The sequence below is a fragment of the Pseudophryne corroboree genome, chromosome 2, assembly GCF_028390025.1.
Source record: "Pseudophryne corroboree isolate aPseCor3 chromosome 2, aPseCor3.hap2, whole genome shotgun sequence".
Classification (NCBI taxonomy): Eukaryota; Metazoa; Chordata; class Amphibia; order Anura; family Myobatrachidae; genus Pseudophryne; species Pseudophryne corroboree.
The window spans coordinates 624,632,533-624,651,400 of NC_086445.1; the positions used below are offsets into that span (position 1 = coordinate 624,632,533).

At 48.2% G+C, this 18,868-nt stretch overlaps 1 protein-coding gene across 1 annotated transcript in view; it reads left to right on the forward strand.

Moving 5' to 3' along the window:
- Positions 1-18,868, forward strand: part of SYNRG (synergin gamma) — a 321,615-nt gene that overhangs the window by 122,829 nt on the left and 179,918 nt on the right. The window contains exons 7-8 of the mRNA XM_063954829.1: positions 14,362-14,445; positions 15,071-15,267. Coding sequence (XP_063810899.1) covers positions 14,362-14,445; positions 15,071-15,267 — 281 coding nt within the window. The remainder of the gene's footprint in view (positions 1-14,361; positions 14,446-15,070; positions 15,268-18,868) is intronic.

Consider the following 18,868-nt stretch of genomic DNA (forward strand, 5'->3'; position numbering starts at 1 on the left):
CGGCTGAGACGTGACGTCCCTCCTCCCTGTCCGCCAGCGTGCTCGCCGTGCTGCTCCAAACTACAGTAAGAAGCAGCTGCGAGCAGGCGCTGGGGCGGGCTGTGTTATGACACACACAGTGGCTGCTCACTAACCAGCGGAGCGCGATCATTGAGGAAGCCTGTGTCTCTCTGGCTGCATACGGCTGCACTCCCGGGGGGGATTAAGTAAGTTATCAACTAACAGAGGGGTGTGTGGGAGGGAGGAGAGTGTTGGCAGCTAATGATGCAAATATGGAGGATGGGGCAGTGCCGATCATACACTCTGCCCATACCTCCTCGGTGTCCATTATAAACACACCAAATACTCCCATAGTGGCCAACATACACCCCCCACACATACCCACACAGTGACCATCACATGCACACCCACAGTGGCCATTATATACTGCTCTACCTGGTGCAATGTGTGTAACGTGCTCTACCTGGTGCAATGTGTTTAACGTGCTCTGCCTGGCGCAATGTGTATAACGTGCTCTACCTGACGCAATGTGTATAACGTGCTCTGCCTGACGCAATGTGTATAACGTGCTCTACCTGACGCAATGTGTATAACGTGCTCTACCTGACGCAATGTGTATAACGTGCTCTACCTGACGCAATGTGTATAACGTGCTCTACCTGATGCAATGTGTATAACGTGTTCTAACTGGTGCAATCTGTATAACGTGCTCTACCTGACGCAATGTGTATAACGTGCTCTACCTGACGCAATGTGTATAACGTGCTCTATCTGACGCAATGTGTATAACGTGCTCTACCTGACGCAATGTGTATAACGTGCTCTACCTGATGCAATGTGTATAACGTGTTCTAACTGGCGCAATCTGTGTAACGTGCTGTACCTGGCGCAAAGTGTAGAATGTGCTCTACCTGGCGCAAAGTGTATAACGTGCTCTACCTGGTGCAATGTGTATAATGTGCTCAACCTGGCGCAGTGTGTATAGGTGGTTCTACCTGGTGCAATGTGTATAAGCGGCCCTACTCTGTGGTGTAATGTGAATTGGTACTATTGTGTGGCCAAGCTCCTTCCCCACAAAGCCAGACCGCTACATTTTTTATGCGCGCCTTCGGCGCGCACTGTCCATACTTTACAATATGGGAGGGGGACCACCAATTTACTTTCTGCCAAAGGGCACCAAAATGTTTAGGTACAGCTCTGGAGCAGTGTTCTGTATGCTACACAGCCCAGCAGCACTGTCTCACCCCCTTCTCCCCCTTGCAACACTTTTGTAGTGTCCAAATCAAGTTGTGGGGTTTCATATTTGAATCATTAATAAGATTAATAATCTTCATTTCGATGGGACCCAGAATAGGACAGGTAGGACCCCAATTTTTAAAAGTGTGGGGTCCCTGGGACCCACTTTTTTTTTTGGCTCAGCGCGATCACTGCAAGTATCCTGTGATATACATCCAGTATTTACTGTGCATTGTTATATCTGTATACATACATAGCTTTACTTAGTATTGCTAGTCCAGTGCAGTTTTATTGTTGTTTGTAATAATTTCTGCATTGTACATGTGACTGTGTGTGCCAATAGCTGCTGTGTGGTTCCTAGTCCGTGTATCTTGCATATACTGCTATCCCTATATCCTGTACCCTGACGGTGGCTAAGTGAATTAGGGTCTTTATATATATATATATATATATATGTATATATATATATATATATATATATATATATATATATATATATATATATATATATATATATATATATATATATATTATTTTGGTATTTTTCTTTCAGTCACCTTATACCACTTAAATCCTCTGTTTGTGGTCTGCATTGCAATCACACTCCACAGGGGTTTTTTGTCAGGTACTGTGTCTGGCTATATTGTACTGTTACGCCCTAGGGCTACATTCTCCAATAATGTCTGCGTCACAGGGTGGGAGATCTGTGGCTGATCCTGTGTCATGCAGTGCTGATTTATGTGAGGAAAATATTCTAGCTGATGTTCCAGGTATTGGGAGTTTTGTACCCATCGGTCAGCCTGCAGCACCGGTGGCACACAGAGACCCACCTTGGGCTACTTTTTCTAATTTACTGATTACGCTAGTAACGAGATTTGCGCCCCATGTTGGACCTCCTGTGCCTGTACAATCACATATTGTCCCTGTTGTAAATCCATCATGGGTGGATCCCGCCGGACGGAATACCGACGCCGGAATCTCGACCGGCACAATCCCGACCTATTCTCCCTCCATGGGTGTCCACGACACCCATAGAGGGAGAATAAATGAATGTTCCCACAGCGTGGCGAGGCACCATACCCGCAAGGGACTGCGTTACGCTTGCCCTCCTGTCGGGATTCCGTCCAGCGGGATTTCGTACTGATCCCGGATTCTCTGTCGACTCAGTTACAGCAGTTAAATCAGTCTTTGGTTAAACAAAAGCCTGACCCTCTCCTCCCTAGGACCAAAGAGTCATCTAAGCGGGCCATTTCTTTCTCCCAATCCACGCATGTTTCGGATACTTCATCCGATGAAGATGTCGTGTATATACTGACCCATCAGACAGTGATGCAGATACTTCTGATGGGAAATCTACAACACAGGTGGATGTTCCTGACCTCTTGGAGTCTATCAAACTGATTCTTCAGATCAATGATGAAACTGAACCACCAGATACGTCTAAGAAACCTGATAAGTTCAAACGTCAGAATGTTACTAAATTTAATTTTGCCACATTCGGACCATTTAGTTGACATGCGTCAGGAATCCTGGGAGTCTCCAGGAACGAAATTCTCCCTGTCTAAAAAGATGCTAGCTCGTTATCCCCACACTGCAGAATTAAGTAAAAATTGGGAAACACCGCCACCGGTGGACTCGCATGTTGCACGTCTGGTGGTGTCTTCTACTGTGCCTGTCACTACCGTCAACTCTCTGAAGTAACCAACGGATAAGCACGTGGAGGGTTGCTTGAAGTTTATTTACACTCTTGCGGGTGCTGTGCATAGACCTACTATGGTGGCTTCTTGGGCTGCAAAAGCTATTGAAGCCTCGGTTCAAGAAGTTGAAGCGGAGCTACCTTCTAATTTTTCTGAAAATGCCAGACAGTGTCTTTCATGTATTACCACAGCCTCTCATTACATTCAGAAGGTGGCCTCTGATGCCGGTGTGCTGGCAGCCAAAGTGTCTACTACGTCCATTCTGGCTCGCCGGATTCTGTGGTTGCGGTCCTGGTCTGTGGATCCGGACTCTAAAAAGACCTTTTGAGGTGATCTATGTTCAGATCTTTTCTTTTTGGGAAAGATCTGAACAAGATTGTTGCTGACTTAGCGTCTGCTAAAACTGCATGTCTGCCGAGTACTAATCCTTCGGCTCCAAAGGCTAAAAGTACCACCTTTCGTTCCTTTCGACCTCCAAGTAAAGCAAAGCAAAGGGTCAGGCGTACCCGAAACAGGCTTGCACTTCCAAAACTAAGCCCAAACTTAAACGTTCCTGGGCTGCCCGTCAGCCTGCTTCAAAACCAGTCAAGCCTGCTGCATGACGGGGCGGGCCTTCCCCTGAGGGACTCCAGGGTGTGAAAAGGACTTCTGCGGTTCGCCCAGGTATGGTTACAGACCACTTCAGACGCCTGGGTGAGGGAAGTCGTCACTCACGGATACGCCATCTCTTTCAAGAAACGTTCCCCTTTCCAGTTTTGCTCGACAAATATCCCTTCGGACATGTTAAAAGCAAAAACTCTACATTTGGTGGTACAATCCCTCCTGGACACAGGAGTGATAGTGCCGATGCCTCTGGCTCAGAGAGGCAGGGTGGTACTATTCAACGCTGTTCCTAGTTCCGAAACTAAATGCATCCTCACGGCCCATTATCAACATCAAGTCTTTGAACAAATTTGTGAAGGTATCCAAATTCCGTATTTAAACTCTTTTGCTCTATTGTTCTGGCCTTGGAGCCCAAGGACTATATATGGTATCCCTGGATATACAGGATGCTTACCTACATATACCTATTCCCATGTCGCATCAGCAATATCTGCGGTTTGCTATTGGCAGCCTACATTATTAATTCCAGGCCTTGCCTTTTGGACTGACCACGGCTCCGCGAATTTTCACCACTTTTCTGCCGTCAGGGTATCAGGATCCTGACGTATCTGGATGACTTGTTGATTCTGGCGAACTCCCCAGAAGTTCTCCTCCGTCATCTGGAACTGACGGTCCAATTCCTGCAAGCCCACAGATGGCTCATCAACTTGAAGAAATCCTCGCTGGCTCCTGCTCAGTGCATGGTACACCTGGGGGCGTTACTGGACACACACAACCAACGCTTGTTCTGGTCTCCGGAGTGCCTATACACTTGGAAATGCAAGTACTAGGCCTTATGGTGTCGGCTTTCGACATGATAGAGTATGCTCTATTTCATTCTCGCCCTCTGCAGTGGTTAATCCTTTCCAAATGGGACGGCCTGCCTCACCGGATCAGGTCTCACATGAATTCCTTGACTCCGGAAGTTCGTCTGTCTGAGCTGGTGGCTCCAGGACCAATGACTGAGCAGCGGTCGTCCCTTCTGGATCTCCAACTGTGTCCTCCTAACGACGGTTGCTAGTCTGCGGGGTTGGGGCGCGGGGTTGGAGCAACACTCTTTCTTTCTTCAGGGTTGGTGGACCAGGGAGGAATCTCTCCTTCCGATAAACATTCTGGAGTGCGGGCAGTGTTCAATGCTCTGAAACTGGCCCTGCCTCTGGTACAGAACATGCCTGTTCAGGTACAGTCGGACAACGCCACCACGGTGGCGTACATTAAAAAAATCATCAAGGCGGCACTCGAAGCTGCATGGCAATGATGGAAGTGTCAAAGATTCTTCTATGGGCGGAACGCCATCTGCCAGCAATATCGGCAGTTTTCATTCCGGGGGTGCTCAACTGGGAAGCGGACTTCCTCAGTCGTCAGAACATACACGCCAGAGAGTGGAGCCTTCATCCGGAAGTCTTTCAACTCCTAGTGGTCAAGTGAGGCCTACCAGATGTAGACCTGATGGCGTCTCGATACAATCACAAGGTTCTGGTCTTCGGAGCAAAGACCAGGGATCCTCAAGCAGCATTCGTGGATGCCCTGGCAATTCCATGGAACTTTCGGCTGCCATACGTGTTCCCTCCAGTGTCACTCATGCCCAAGGTAATAAGGAAGTTCAAGCAAGAAGGAGGATTACTACTTCTAATCGCACCAGCATGGGCCAAACAGCATTGGTTCTCAGACCTGCAGGGTCTGTCGATCGAGCGTCCTCTTCTACTTCCTCAACGCCCGGACCTCCTCGTTCAGGGCCCTTGTGTCTACCCATACCTGTCCAGGCTGGCTTTGACGGCGTGGCTCTTGAAGCTTTACTCCTGAGGGCCAAAGGATTCTATGAGGTGGTTATCCAAACTATGCTGAAGGCCCGCAAGCCGGCTTCAGCACGGATTTATTGTAGGGTCTAGAATTCTTACTTCACGTGGTGTGCTGCTAAGAATTACGATGCATACAAATTCAGAACTGCCAGACTTTGGGCTTTTCTGCAACAAGGCCTAGACTTAGGCCTTCGTCTGGCCTCCCTTTTTAAGGTTCATATTTCTGCCTTGTCAGTGTGGTTTCAGAGAAAAATTGTGTTTATTCCTGACGTTCATACTTTCCTCAGGGTGTTTTACGGAGTCAGCCTCCCTATGTCCCTCCTGTGGTTCCATGGGATCTGTCTGTTATCTTGAATGCCCTACAAGAGTCTCCATTTGAACCTCTTGAGTCTGTGGACCTTAAATGTCTTATGCTTAAGGTCGTGTTTCTGCTGGCTATTGCCTCTGCTAGGAGGTTCTCGGACTTAGGTGCTTTGTCTTGTCATCCACCCTTTCTGATTTTTCACCGTGACCGGTCGGTTCTTTGAACTCCTCCCGGTTATCTGCCTAAGGTGGTGTCATCTTTCCATCTTAACCAAGAGATTGTGGTACCTGCTTTTATCTCTTCTGGTTTGTCCGTCAAAGAGAGGTCTTTGGATGTGGTACGGGCTTTCCGTATTTACGTGGAGAGGACTGCCTCTCTCAGGAGGACGATACCCTTTTTGTACTTTTTGTTTTTCACAAGCGTGGCTGGCCTGCGAATAAGCAAACCTTGGCAAGATGGATTAAAATGGTGATTGCACAAGCGTATGCACAGGCTGGTCTTCCAGCTCCTGCTGCTATCAAACCCATTCTATTCTGTCTGTTGGACCTTCTTGGGCGGCACGCCGAGGCGCGTCCGCTGAACAATTGTGCAAGGCGGCTATGTGGTCCTCAGTGAACACGTTCATTAGGTTCTATGCCTTTGACACCTCCCAAGATGCTTCCTTTGGACGCCTGGTTCTTGTGCCCGCTACGGTGCATCCCCTCCCAGGTGGAACTGCTTTAGGACTTCCCCGATGTATTCCCTGGGGAACACAGTGTGCCCCGCTGCAGAAAAGGAGATTTGTGCTAGACTTACCATATTTAAATCTCTTTCTGCGAGGTACACTGGGTTCCACAGGGCCCCCACCCTAACACACTTGGCTTCTTTAGATTTGTATGGCATTAGCCGCTGGTCCCTTCTCCTGTCGTGAGAATGTGGTTCTATATGACTAACATCTGCCTTCTCTTTTAACTGCTACTGCATTGGACTAGTTAACGAAACTGAGCTACAGTGTCTGGAGGCGGGGTTATAGAGGAGGCCATATAATGCATCCTTGGAACAGTCAAAGCATTAGCCTGTTGGTGCCCTTGGATCAAGATCCAACTCTACACCCCGATGTATCCCCTGTGGAACTCAGTGTACCTCGCAGAAAGAGATTTACCTATGGTAAGTCTACCATAAATCTCATTTCTCTAACGTCCTAGTGGATGCTGGGAACTCCGTAAGGACCATGGGGAATAGCGGGCTCCGAAGGAGGCTGGGCACTCTAGAAAGATTTATGACTACCTGGTGTGCACTGGCTCCTCCCACTATGACCCTCCTCCAAGCCTCAGTTAGATCTTGTGCCCGGCCGAGGTTGGATGCACACTAGGGGCTCTCCTGAGCCCTTAGAAAGAAAGTATAGATTTAGGTTTTTTATTTTCAGTGAGACCTGCTGGCAACAGGCTCACTGCAGCGAGGGACTAAGGGGAGAAGAAGCGAACTCGCCTGCTTGCAGCCGGATTGGGCTTCTTAGGCTGCTGGACACCATTAGCCCCAGAGGGATCGACCGCAGGCCCAGTCCTTGGTGTTCGGTCCCGGAGCCGCGCCGCCGTCCCCCTTACAGAGCCAGAAGCAAGAAGAGGTCCGGAAAAACGGCGGCAGAAGACATCAGTCTTCACCAAGGTAGCGCACAGCACTGCAGCTGTGCGCCATTGCTCCTCATGCACACCACACACTCCGGTCACTGAGGGTGCAGGGCGCTGGGGGGGGGGCCCTGAGCAGCAATATAAACACCTTGGCTGCCAAAAATACATCACATATAACCCCCAGGGCTATATGGATGTATATTAACCCCTGCCAGATTCCATAAAAATGCGGGAGAAAAGTCTGCGAAAAAGGGGCGGAGCCTATCTCCTCAGCACACTGGCGCCATTTTTCCCTCACAGCTCCGTTGGAGGGAAGCTCCCTGGCTCTCCCCTGCAGTCTACACTACAGAACAGGGTTAAAACAGAGAGGGGGGGCACTAAATTTAGGCGCAGTATAAATTATATAAAAGCAGCTATAGGGGACATAACTCAGTTAGTCCCTGCATTATATAGCGCTCTGGTGTGTGCTGGCATACTCTCACTCTGTCCCCCCAAAGGGCTTTTGTGGGTCCTGTCCTCATTGGAGCATTCCTTGTGTGTGCGCGGTGTGTCGGTACGGCTGTGTCGACATGTTTGATGAGGAGACTTATGTGGAGGCGGAGCAGATGCCGATAAATGAGATGTCGCCGACACCAGAGTGGATGGATAGGTGGAAGGTATTAACCGACAGGGTCAACTCCTTACGTAAAGGCTGGATGACGTAACAGCTATGGGACAGCCGGCTTCTCAGCCCGCGCCTGCCCAGACGTCTCAAAGGCCATCAACGCTCCCTCAGATGGCAGACACAGATGTCGACACGGAGTCTGACTCCAGTGTCGGCGAGGTTGAGACATATACACAATCCACTAGGAACATCCGTTACATGATCCCGGCAATATAAAATGTGTTACACATTTCTGACATTAACCCAAGTACCACTAAAAACAAAGGGTTTTATGTGTGGGGAGAATAAGCAGGCAGTGTTTTGTTCCCCCATCAAATGAGTGAATGAAGTGTGAAAAAGCGTGGGTTTCCCCGATAAGAAACTGGTAATTTCTAACAAGTTACTGATGGCGTACCCTTTCCCGCCAGAGGATAAGTTACGCTGGGAGATATCCCCTAGGGTGGATAAGGCGCTCACACGTTTGTCAAGGTGGCACTGCCGTCTTAGGATACGGCCACTTTGAAGGTACCTGCTGATAAATAGCAGGAGGCTATCCTGAAGTCTGTAATTACACACTCAGGTACTAGACTGAGACCTGCAGACTGCTGCAGCGTGGTCTGTACCCCTTTCAAACAGGGATACTATTTTGCGAACATAAGACGTCGTCTTATATATGAGGGATGCACAGAGGAATATTTTGCCGGCTGGCATCCTGAATTATTGCAATGTCCATTCTGTCAGGAGGGTATTGGAGACCCGACAGACAGGTGATGCTGACTTTAAAAGGCACATAGAGCCTTATAAGGGTGAGGAATTGGTTGGGGATGGTCTCTGGGACCTCGTATCCACAGCAACAGCTGGGATGAAAATATTTTACCTCCGGTTTCCTCACAGCCTAAGAAACGCACTGTATTATCAGGTACAGTCCTTTCGGCTTCAAAAAAGCAGGCTGGTCAAACGAGGGAAGAGGGAAAAAGCTGCACCAGCAGCCAGTTCCCAGAATCAAAATTCTTCCCCTGCTTCCTCTGAGTCCACCGCATGACGCGTGGGCTCCACAGGCGTAGCCAGGTACGGTGGGGGGTCGCCTCAAAAATTTCAGTGGGCTCGCTCACAGGTGGATCCCTGGATCCTTCAAGTAGTATCTCAGGGGTACAAGCTGGAAGTCGAGGCGTCTTCCCCCCGCCGTTTACTCAAATCTGCCTTGCCGACAACTCCCTCAGGCAGGGAGGCTGTGCTAGAGGCAATTCACAAGCTGTATTCCCAGCAGGTGATAGTCAAGGTGCCCCTACTTCAACAAGGACGGGGTTACTATTCCACACTGTTTGTGGTACCGAAACCAGCCGGTTCGGTGAGACCCATTTTAAAATGGAAATCCTTGAACACTTACATAACAAAGTTCAAGATGGAATCGCTCAGGGCGGTTATTGCAAGCCTGGACGAGGGGGATTACATGGTATCCCTGGACATCAAGGATGCTTACCTGCATGTCCCTATTTACCTTCCTCACCAGGAGTACCTCAGATTGTGGTACAGGATTGCCATTACCAATTCCAGACACTACCGTTTGGACTGTCCACGGCACCGAGGGTGTTTACCAAGGTAATGGCAGAAATGATGATACTCCTTCAAAAAAAAAAAAAAAAAAAGGGAGTTTTTATTTATCCCATACTTGGACGATCTCCTTATAAAGGCAAGGTCCAGGGAGCAGTTACTGGTCGAAGTAGCACTATCTCAGGAGGTGCTACAACAGCATGGCTGGATTCTGAACATTCCAAAGTCACAGCTGGTTCCTTCCACTCGCTTACTGTTCCTGGGGATGATTTTGGACACAGAACAGAAAAAAGTGTTTCTCCCGCAGGAGAAAGCCAAGGAGCTGTCATCTCTAGTCAGAGATCTCCTAAAACCAAAAAGGGTATCGGTGCATCGTTGCACACGAGTCCTGGGAAAAATGGTGGCTTCATACGAAGCAATTCCATTCGGCAGGTTCCATGCGAGGACCTTCCAGTGAGACCTGTTAGATAAGTGGTCGGGATCGCATCTTCAAATGCATCAAATGATAACCCTGTCTCCAAGGACCAGGGTGTCTCTACTGTGGCGGATGCAGAGTGCTCATCTTCTAGAGGGCCGCAGTTTCGGCATACAGGACTGGGTCCTGGTGACCACGGATGCCAGCCTTCAAGGCTGGGGAGCAGTCACACAGGGAAGAAACTTCCAGGGCCTATGGTCAAGTCAGGAGACTTCCCTACATATAAATTCTGGAACTGAGGGCCATTTACAATGCCCTAAGTCAGGCAAGACCCCTGCTTCAAAGCCAGCCGGTACTGATACAGTCAGACAACATCACGGCAGTCGCCCATGTGACCCGACAGGGCGGCACAAGAAGCAGGATGGCAGTGGCAGAAGCCACAAGGATTCTCCGATGGGCGGAAAATCACGTACTAGCACTGTCAGCAGTGTTCATTCCGGGAGTGGACAACTGGGAAGCAGACTTCCTCAGCAGACACGACCTACACCCGGGAGAGTGGGGACTTCATCCAGAAGTCTTCCTGCTGTTGGTAAACCGTTGGGAAAGGCCACAGGTGGACATGATGGCGTCCCGCCTCAACAAAAAGCTAAAGTGATATTGCGCCAGGTCAAGGGACCCTCAGGCAATAGCTGTGGACGCTCTAGGGACACCGTGGGTGTACCAGTCGGTTTATGTGTTCCCTACTCTGCCTCTCATACCAAAGGTACTGAGAATAATAAGATGGCGAGGAGTAAGAACGATACTCGTGGTTCCGGATTGGCCAAGAAGGGCTTGGTACCCGGAACTTCAGGAAATGATATCAGAGGACCCATGGCCTCTGCCGCTCAGACAGGACCTCCTTCAGCAGGGGCCCTGTCTGTTCCAAGACTTACCGCGGCTGCGTTTGACTGCATGGCGATTGAGCGCCGGATCCTGAAGGAAAAGGGTATTCCGGAAGAAGTCATTCCTGCGCTTATTAAAGCCAGGAAAGATGTTACGGCAAAGCATTATCACCGCATGTGGCGGAAATATGTTGCATGGTGCGAGGCCAAAAAGGCCCCAACAGAGGAATTTCCACTAGGTCGAGTTCTACATTTCCTGCAAGCAGGAGTGAATATGGGCCTAAGTCTAGGCTCCATTAAAGTACAGATCTCGGCTCTGTCGATTTTCTTTCAAAAAGAATTAGCTTCAGTACCTGAAGTTCAGACATTGTGAAAGGAGTGCTGCATATTCAGCCCCCGTTTGTGCCCCCTGTGGCACCTTGGGATCTCAACGTGGTGTTGAGTTTTCTTAAAATCACATTGGTTTGAGCCACTAAAAACCGTGGATCTAAAATATCTCACGTGGAAAGTGGTCATGTTATTGGCCTTGGCTTCAGCCAGGCGAGTGTCAGAATTGGCGGCTTTATCATGTAAAAGCCCTTATCTGATTTTCCATATGGATAGGGCAGAATTGAGGACTCGTCCCCAATTTCTTCCTAAGGTGGTGTCAGCGTTTCACCTGAACCAGCCTATTGTGGTGCCGGCGGCTACTAGTGAATTGGAGGACTCCAAGTTGCTAGACGTTGTCAGGGCCCTGAAAATATATGTTTCCAGGACGGCTGGAGTCAGAAACTCTGACTCGCTGTTTATCCTGTATGCACCCAACAAGCTGGGTGCTCCTGCTTCTAAGCAGTCTATTGCTCGCTGGATTTGTAGTACAATTCATCTTGCACATTCTGTGGCAGGCATACCACAGCCAAAATCTGTAAATGCCCATTCCACAAGGAAGGGTGCTCATCTTGGGCGGCTGCCCGAGGGGTCTCGGCTTTACAACTTTGCCGAGCAGCTACTTGGTCAGGGGCAAACACATTTGCCAAATTCTACAAATTTGATACCCTGGCTGAGGAGGACCTGGAGTTCTCTCATTCGGTGCTGCAGAGTCATCCGCACTCTCCCGCCCGTTTGGGAGCTTTGGTATAATCCCCATGGTCCTTACGGAGTTCCCAGCATCCACTAGGGCGTTAGAGAAAATAAGAATTTACTCACCGGTAATTCTATTTCTCGTAGTCCGTAGTGGATGCTGGGCGCCCATCCCAAGTGCGGATTGTCTGCAATACTTGTAAATAGTTATTGTTAACTAAAGGGTTATTGTTGAGCCATCTGTTGAGAGGCTCAGTTGTTTTCATACTGTCGATCTGGATATAGTATCACGAGTTGTACGGTGTGATTGGTGTGGCTGGTAAGAGTCTTACCCGGGATTCTAAATCCTTCCTTATTATGTCTGCTCGTCCGGGCAGTGTCCTAACTGAGGCTTGGAGGAGGGTCATAGTGGGAGGAGCCAGTGCACACCAGGTAGTCATAAATCTTTCTAGAGTGCCCAGCCTCCTTCGGAGCCCGCTATTCCCCATGGTCCTTACGGAGTTCCCAGCATCCACTACGGACTACGAGAAATAGAATTACCGGTGAGTAAATTCTTATTTTTTTAGGTACATGTCCCAGAAAGAAAATTTACTGAAGCTAATATGGACCAGACTCTAAAAATGTAGTAATTAGCGTGACACTAATAAGCCAAGTAGCTGGAACCAAATTGTTGGAAGGAAGCATTACTAAACAACATAGGACTTGTCGCTTATGGATTTTTTTGTTCTATTCTCTACATTTGCTTCTGAAATTGGAACTGAATTGGAACTATAGTTTGCCGGTATATAGTTGCATATCAAAATGGATTTCATTGTACGTTTTTTTTTTTCTACCTCCATTTGTGACACAGGCTTCACTTATAGGTTGAGTATGAGCCAGAGCACCAAACAGTTAACTTTTTTTTCTTTGCCAGCAACTTAGGCTCCTTCTCCCCATGCCCCACCACCAGCCACAGGCATCCTGTTTTAGTTTGGTGCTTGTAGAATCGGGCATTGTTTTAGGGGGCTGCATTTTAAGCAGCCTCTACTTTTTTCTTTCTTTTACTTTGTTTTTTTTTTTTTTTTTTTTACAGAGTGGCCAGTGCTAGGCGTCCTACAGGACACCCGCGCTGCTGCTCCACCACTCCCAGTGCCGGTGGCTGTAACGCTGACTCCTCAGCAGCACACCACGGATTCGCAGCTGGATGCTACAGGGGCACAGGGTAAGACCGCTTCCTGCTTGTATAGTATCAACTGTCGCCATTGGTGAGGGAGACCACCAGCGGTGCTATCAGTGGGTGTCCAGGTTGCCTGCGCTCCCACTACACCGCCAGGGCAGCAGGCAACGGGGCACTTCTATAGAGGCAGCTATTTGCACTGGGATCCATGTCAGAAGTGGACGGAAGGCTCTCCCACCCCTTAGCGCTTTCCCTCACATCAGGCATCACGCCATAGGGTGACTACTCCTCTCTCTCGTCTCCCTCACAGAAATGCTGAGCAGCCATTTTCCTCCTTGCCTGCTTCAGATAGTATCCAGAGAGTTGCACAGGCTCTTGGTATCCCTGTATACCTCATCCTCAGCGGTCAGGTTGTACAAAAAGCTCCTTCCTACTGATTGTGCACAAGGGAGGTGAGTGCTCCTGTGTTGCTTACCTGCAGGGCTTGTACCTCTGTACATTGTCCTCAGGATGCTGCAGTTAGTTAATAGACTTGCAACTCCCGGGCCTGCTCCTGGCCCAGCTTGCCACTGTTATGCCGTCTCTGGGTGATCTGTAGCACTGCCTTAAAAACCACCGTGGATGCTGTTCTTCATGTAGTCAGTGCAGGGGTTGATACAGGTGTCTGCATCTTTCCAGCAGATGCTAGATAAAGACCACACTTCCAAGCGCAGACCCTAATGCGTGTAACGCGACTTGTAGCACATGGAGCAAAGTTGTACCATCTGTACCACCATCAGTCGCACCACCGAAGATTTCACCAGCGCAATGGCAGGTATAATTTCTCCATCTGACTATGGTCTCCTATGCCTTTGGCTGTGCATCTTGGAACGCTTGCTTTGATGCCCCCACAATACTCCCATAATACGCACACCATATGGACATGCACTACTAGCCAACTCCCAGTCATTGCCCAAGAACACCCATCACTTTTCCGCCACATTTTGGATACCGTCTAAATCGATCAACAGCACCTGCGTACATGTGTAACTCATGCATCGTAGCGCGTGCACTGTGCACACACCCGCGATCCATAGGATGGATGGGCTGCAGCATGCCATGGCTAGTCCTATTTGCAATGGGGCTGCTTTTGGGACCCGTTCACGGGTAATATGAGAGCGGGTAGTACTTTTCATATCTTACTATGATCAACTTAGAGCTGCTGTGTCAGAAAACCAAACTGTACCGAAGGCTTTCTATTAAACCAGCTGTGTCAACGGCAAGACCCCACTAAAGTATCACAATTGGTAACAAATTTTAGGGAAATTATATTACGCATGTGGTAAATATTTATAACATTTCAAATTATGCCTGTTTTTGCTTTTATTGCAGCAGTTGGTGTTAGAATGTTCTCAGCAACAGATACAACTGAACCAATGCTACCTTCATGGATTTACAATGACCGAATTGTCCCAGGTATGTCTCTTTCCTTTCTATAGTTGTATTGTAATACAATTTGCAGATAATGCCCAATTCATTGCAATGTGTAGAAAAAAAACTATATAAGTTTAAAATACGCTAAAGTAGTTTGTCGAAGTTGATTAAGCTCTTGACTGTGTGACCAGTGTCTTATGGCAGTGGTTCACAAACTTTTATGAATCATGGCACCTTAGAGTATCAGAATTTTTTTCATGGCACACTTAGGCCAAAAGTTTCTTTATTAATGTAATTTTTTTTCTAAATTTCTTAAGTCAGTTGTGTTTGTCATCCAAACGTTCAATTTTATGGTTAGGGACAAGATTTGCATCTGTTTGTCAACAACTTTTATGATTGGCAGCCACAAGCACTGGATTTGCCTATTACATTGACCGTAAATAATTTTGGTTGGTCCTGGATCACCAACCCAGGGCATCCCTGCAAGTGGCCCAAGTCACCTCATGGCGCCAGGGCACACAGTTTGGGAACTACTTCCTTATGGTACTCCTAAGCAGCAGTGCCTGGTGCCTGTCAGCACATCAAAACGTTACTCTATGACAGAATTATTTGCCCTTGTCCACCATAACAAAATAATTTTCTAATAAATTTTTTTTTTTCTTCTTAGATCTTTATAAGAGTATTTTAGAAACAACCCTTTCTACATCTGGAATAGATACAGCTAAATTGTATCCAATTCTTCTGTCCTCTGGGCTTCCTCGGGAAACACTGGGGCAAATTTGGGCAATGGCCAATCAAACCACCCCAGGGAAGCTCACAAAAGAAGAACTTTATATCGTGCTTGCCATGATCGGCATTGCTCAGGTAACACATATTTCCTTCTGTTGGTGTAAAATAGGGTACCATCCAATCTGCTTTAACTTCTACACCTTTAAATCGTGTACTGAAATCTAATATAGGTCAAGAAGGTGTATGCTAAGCTGCTGTGACATCAGTGCTAATAACTTGGCAGATTTGCTGTATATGCCAGCTAATAGAGAATCACACTACCCTAACATGGAAACGTGCTACAAAGGACTGACAGAATAATTTTTAGCTTTTTTTTTTCATGTGCTATATATAATTCTGCTTGGATATTTATAACCTTTTGATGTATGTTAATTAACTTGTTCTTATGGTTAGTCTGGTTCAGTGGCGTAACTACTGCCCCCGCAGTCCTCGCGGTGGCTAGGGGGCGAGGGGCTGCGGGGGCGCCACTGACTTAGAACAGATTGACATGCGGACGAGCGTCCGCATGTCAATCTGCGGTCTCCTTCCCTCCGCTGCTGTGTTGGAGGGACACGGAGGGCACCGTGCGCGCCTCTCCAGTGTCCCTCCTGGCTCTCCGGCCGGTGTAATAAAGGAAGTGCCGTTCGTGAGCTCTGATTGGCTCACGAACCGGCACTTCCTTTATTAGACCCGCAAGAGAGCCAGGAAGGACACGGGTGAGGCGCGTGCTGTGCGCTCCGTGTCCCTCCAACACAAAGGAGTGCCGGGGGGGGGGTGAAAGAATAGGGGAGCAGGCACTGTGGGGGAATATCTGGCACTGAGGGCATGTACCTGGCGGCACTGTGGGGGAATATCTGGCACTGGGGGCATATACCTGGCACTGTGTGGAGGAATATCTGGCACTGGGGGCATATACCTGGCACTGTGGGGCAATATCTGGCACTGAGGGGGCTTATGTGACACTGGGGGGGAATATCTGGCACTGGGGGCATATACCTGGCACTGTGGGGGAATATCTGGCACTGGGGGGAGCAGGCACTGAGGGGGCATATGTGGCACTGTGGGGGAATATCTGGCACTGAGGGCAAATACCTGGCACTGTGGGGGGAGCAGGCACTGAGGGGGCATATGTGGCACTGTGGGGGAATATCTGGCACTGGGGGCATATACCTGGCACTGTGGGGGAATATCTGGCACTGGGGGCATATGTGGCACTGGGGGGGGGGGTATATTTGGCACTGGGGGCATGTACCTGGCACTGTGGGGGAATATGTGGCACTGGGAGCACGGCCCTACCAACAAGCACTACCCCCTAGCAACGAGCATGACACCCAGTGCATGAAACCCCTGGCAACGAGTATGACACCCTGAGCATGAAAATCCCTGACACCGTGCATGGAACCAAGAGCATGAAACCCCTGGCAACGAGCAGGTAATTTAAAAGTAATTAGAAGCCTTACTGTAGAACTTAATGTGTAATGGGCATTACGGTGTGTGGCATAATGTATCATGGACATTGCGGTGTGTGTCATAATGTGTCAGGCATTACGGTGTGTTGTATACTATATCACGATCATTGTGGTATGTGGTATAATGTCTCAGGGTCATTGCGGTGTGTGTCATAATGTGTCACAGACATTGTATGTGCTATAATGTATCAGGGGCATTGCAGTGTGTAGCATAATGTATAACGGGCATTGCGATTCCTGTCATAATGTGTCACAGGCATTACGGTGTGTGGCATAATGTGTCGGGGGCATTACAGTGTGTGCATATTGTGTCATGGGCATTACTGTGTGTGGCATAATGTCTAAGGGCCATTGCAGTATGTGGCATAATGTATACTGGGCATTACTATAAGAAGGAAAAATGACAAATAATGTAAGGGGCATGAATCAGGATTATTTTTCTTTCCTGTGGTGGCTAACGTCTGGGCGTGCAGGTTGCAAAACTGGGGTATAAGGTAGACTTTTCCTGCAATGCCACACCCCTTTATGCGAAGCCACGCCCATTTCAACTAAGCCACACCCCTCTTTGGCAACGCACCTTGGGCGCGCGCATATTTGTCACTTTACTACTGCCAATTATGGGGGGAGGGCGCGCCGAAGAATTTTTTGGCTTGGGGGAGAAAAATTTCTAGTTACGCCACTGGTCTGGTTTCTTCTAAACTCAAGAGTAGAATGGAAAGTATGCCTTTTTTGCAGATGATACACAGATATGCAACAGGGTAGACACACTGGGAGGGGTAAAACAAATGACTGGCTGACCTAGGTAGGCTTGAGAAATGGTCAAGAACGTGGCAACTACAGTTTAATGCTAAAAAATGCTAAATCATGCACTTGGGTCTCAAAAACCCAAAGGCTAAATATAGTATCAAGGGTACTATAATGGAAACTACTGAGGAGGAAAGGGATTCTGGAGTCACTATTTCAAGTGACTTAACCCCTTCAGGGTCGGGTTTTTAAATTGAAGTGGGAGTGGGGGGGGAGGTGTAGGAGGGGCGAGTGATGGGACAGGGCTGCGCCTGGGAATCAGCATATAACATTTTACAGCTAAGCCCGCCCCCCAGCCAATAGGAGTCCTGGGGGCGGGCTAAACTCCATAATGGAGTTTGCTGATTCCCGGGCGCCGTGCACACTGCACAGCTCTCCCCAGTGAATCAGTCAGTAGTATGCCCAGAAATCTTCCGGGGTTGCCAGCGCTGGCAACCCCAAAAGATTTCCGGGCATACCACTGAAGGGGTTAAAGGCAGGGAAGCAATGCAACAAAGCAATAAGAAAGGCAAGTCAGATGCTTGGTTGCATAGGGAGTGGAATCAGTAGCAGGAAAAAAGAAGTAATAATGCCATTGTATACTGTAGGTCATTGGTAAGGCCTCATCTGGAATACTGTGTCCAGTTCTGGAGACCATATCTCCAGAAGGATATAAATACATTAGAGAGTGTTCAAAGAAGGACAACTAAAATGGTGCATGGCCTACATCACAAAACTTACCCAGAAAGGCTAAAAGATCTTACAGTGCATCCGGAAAGTATTCACAGCGCTTCACTTTTTCCACATTTTGTTATGTTACAGCCTTATTCCAAAATGGAATAAATACATTTTTCCCCTCAAAATTCTACACACTCCATAATGACAATGTAAAAAAAAGTTGTGTTTTTTTGAGATTTTTGCAAATTTATTAAAAATAAGAAATCACATGTACATAAGTATTCGAAGTCTTTACCATGAAGCTCAAAGTTGAGCTCGGGTGCATCCTGTTTCCACTGATCATCTTTGAGATGTTCCTACAGCTTAATTGGAGTCCACCTGTGGTAAATTCAGTTGATTGGACATGATTTGTAAAGGCATACACCTGTGTATATAAGGTCCCACACTTGACAGTGCATGTCTGAGCACAAACCAAGCATGAAGTCAGAGGAATTGTCTGTAGACCTCCGAGGCACAAATCTGGGGAAGGGTACAGAGAAATATTTGCTGCTTTGAAGGTCCCAATGAGAACAGTGGCCTCCATCATCCATAAATGGAAGAAGTTCGGAACCACCAGGACACTTCCTAGAGCTGGCTGGCCATCTAAACTGAGCAATCGGTGGAGAAGGGTCTTAGTCAGGGAGGTGACCAAGAACCCGATGGTCACTCTGTCAGAGATACATCATTCCTCTGTGGAGAGGGGAGGCCAACCATCTCTGTAGCAATCC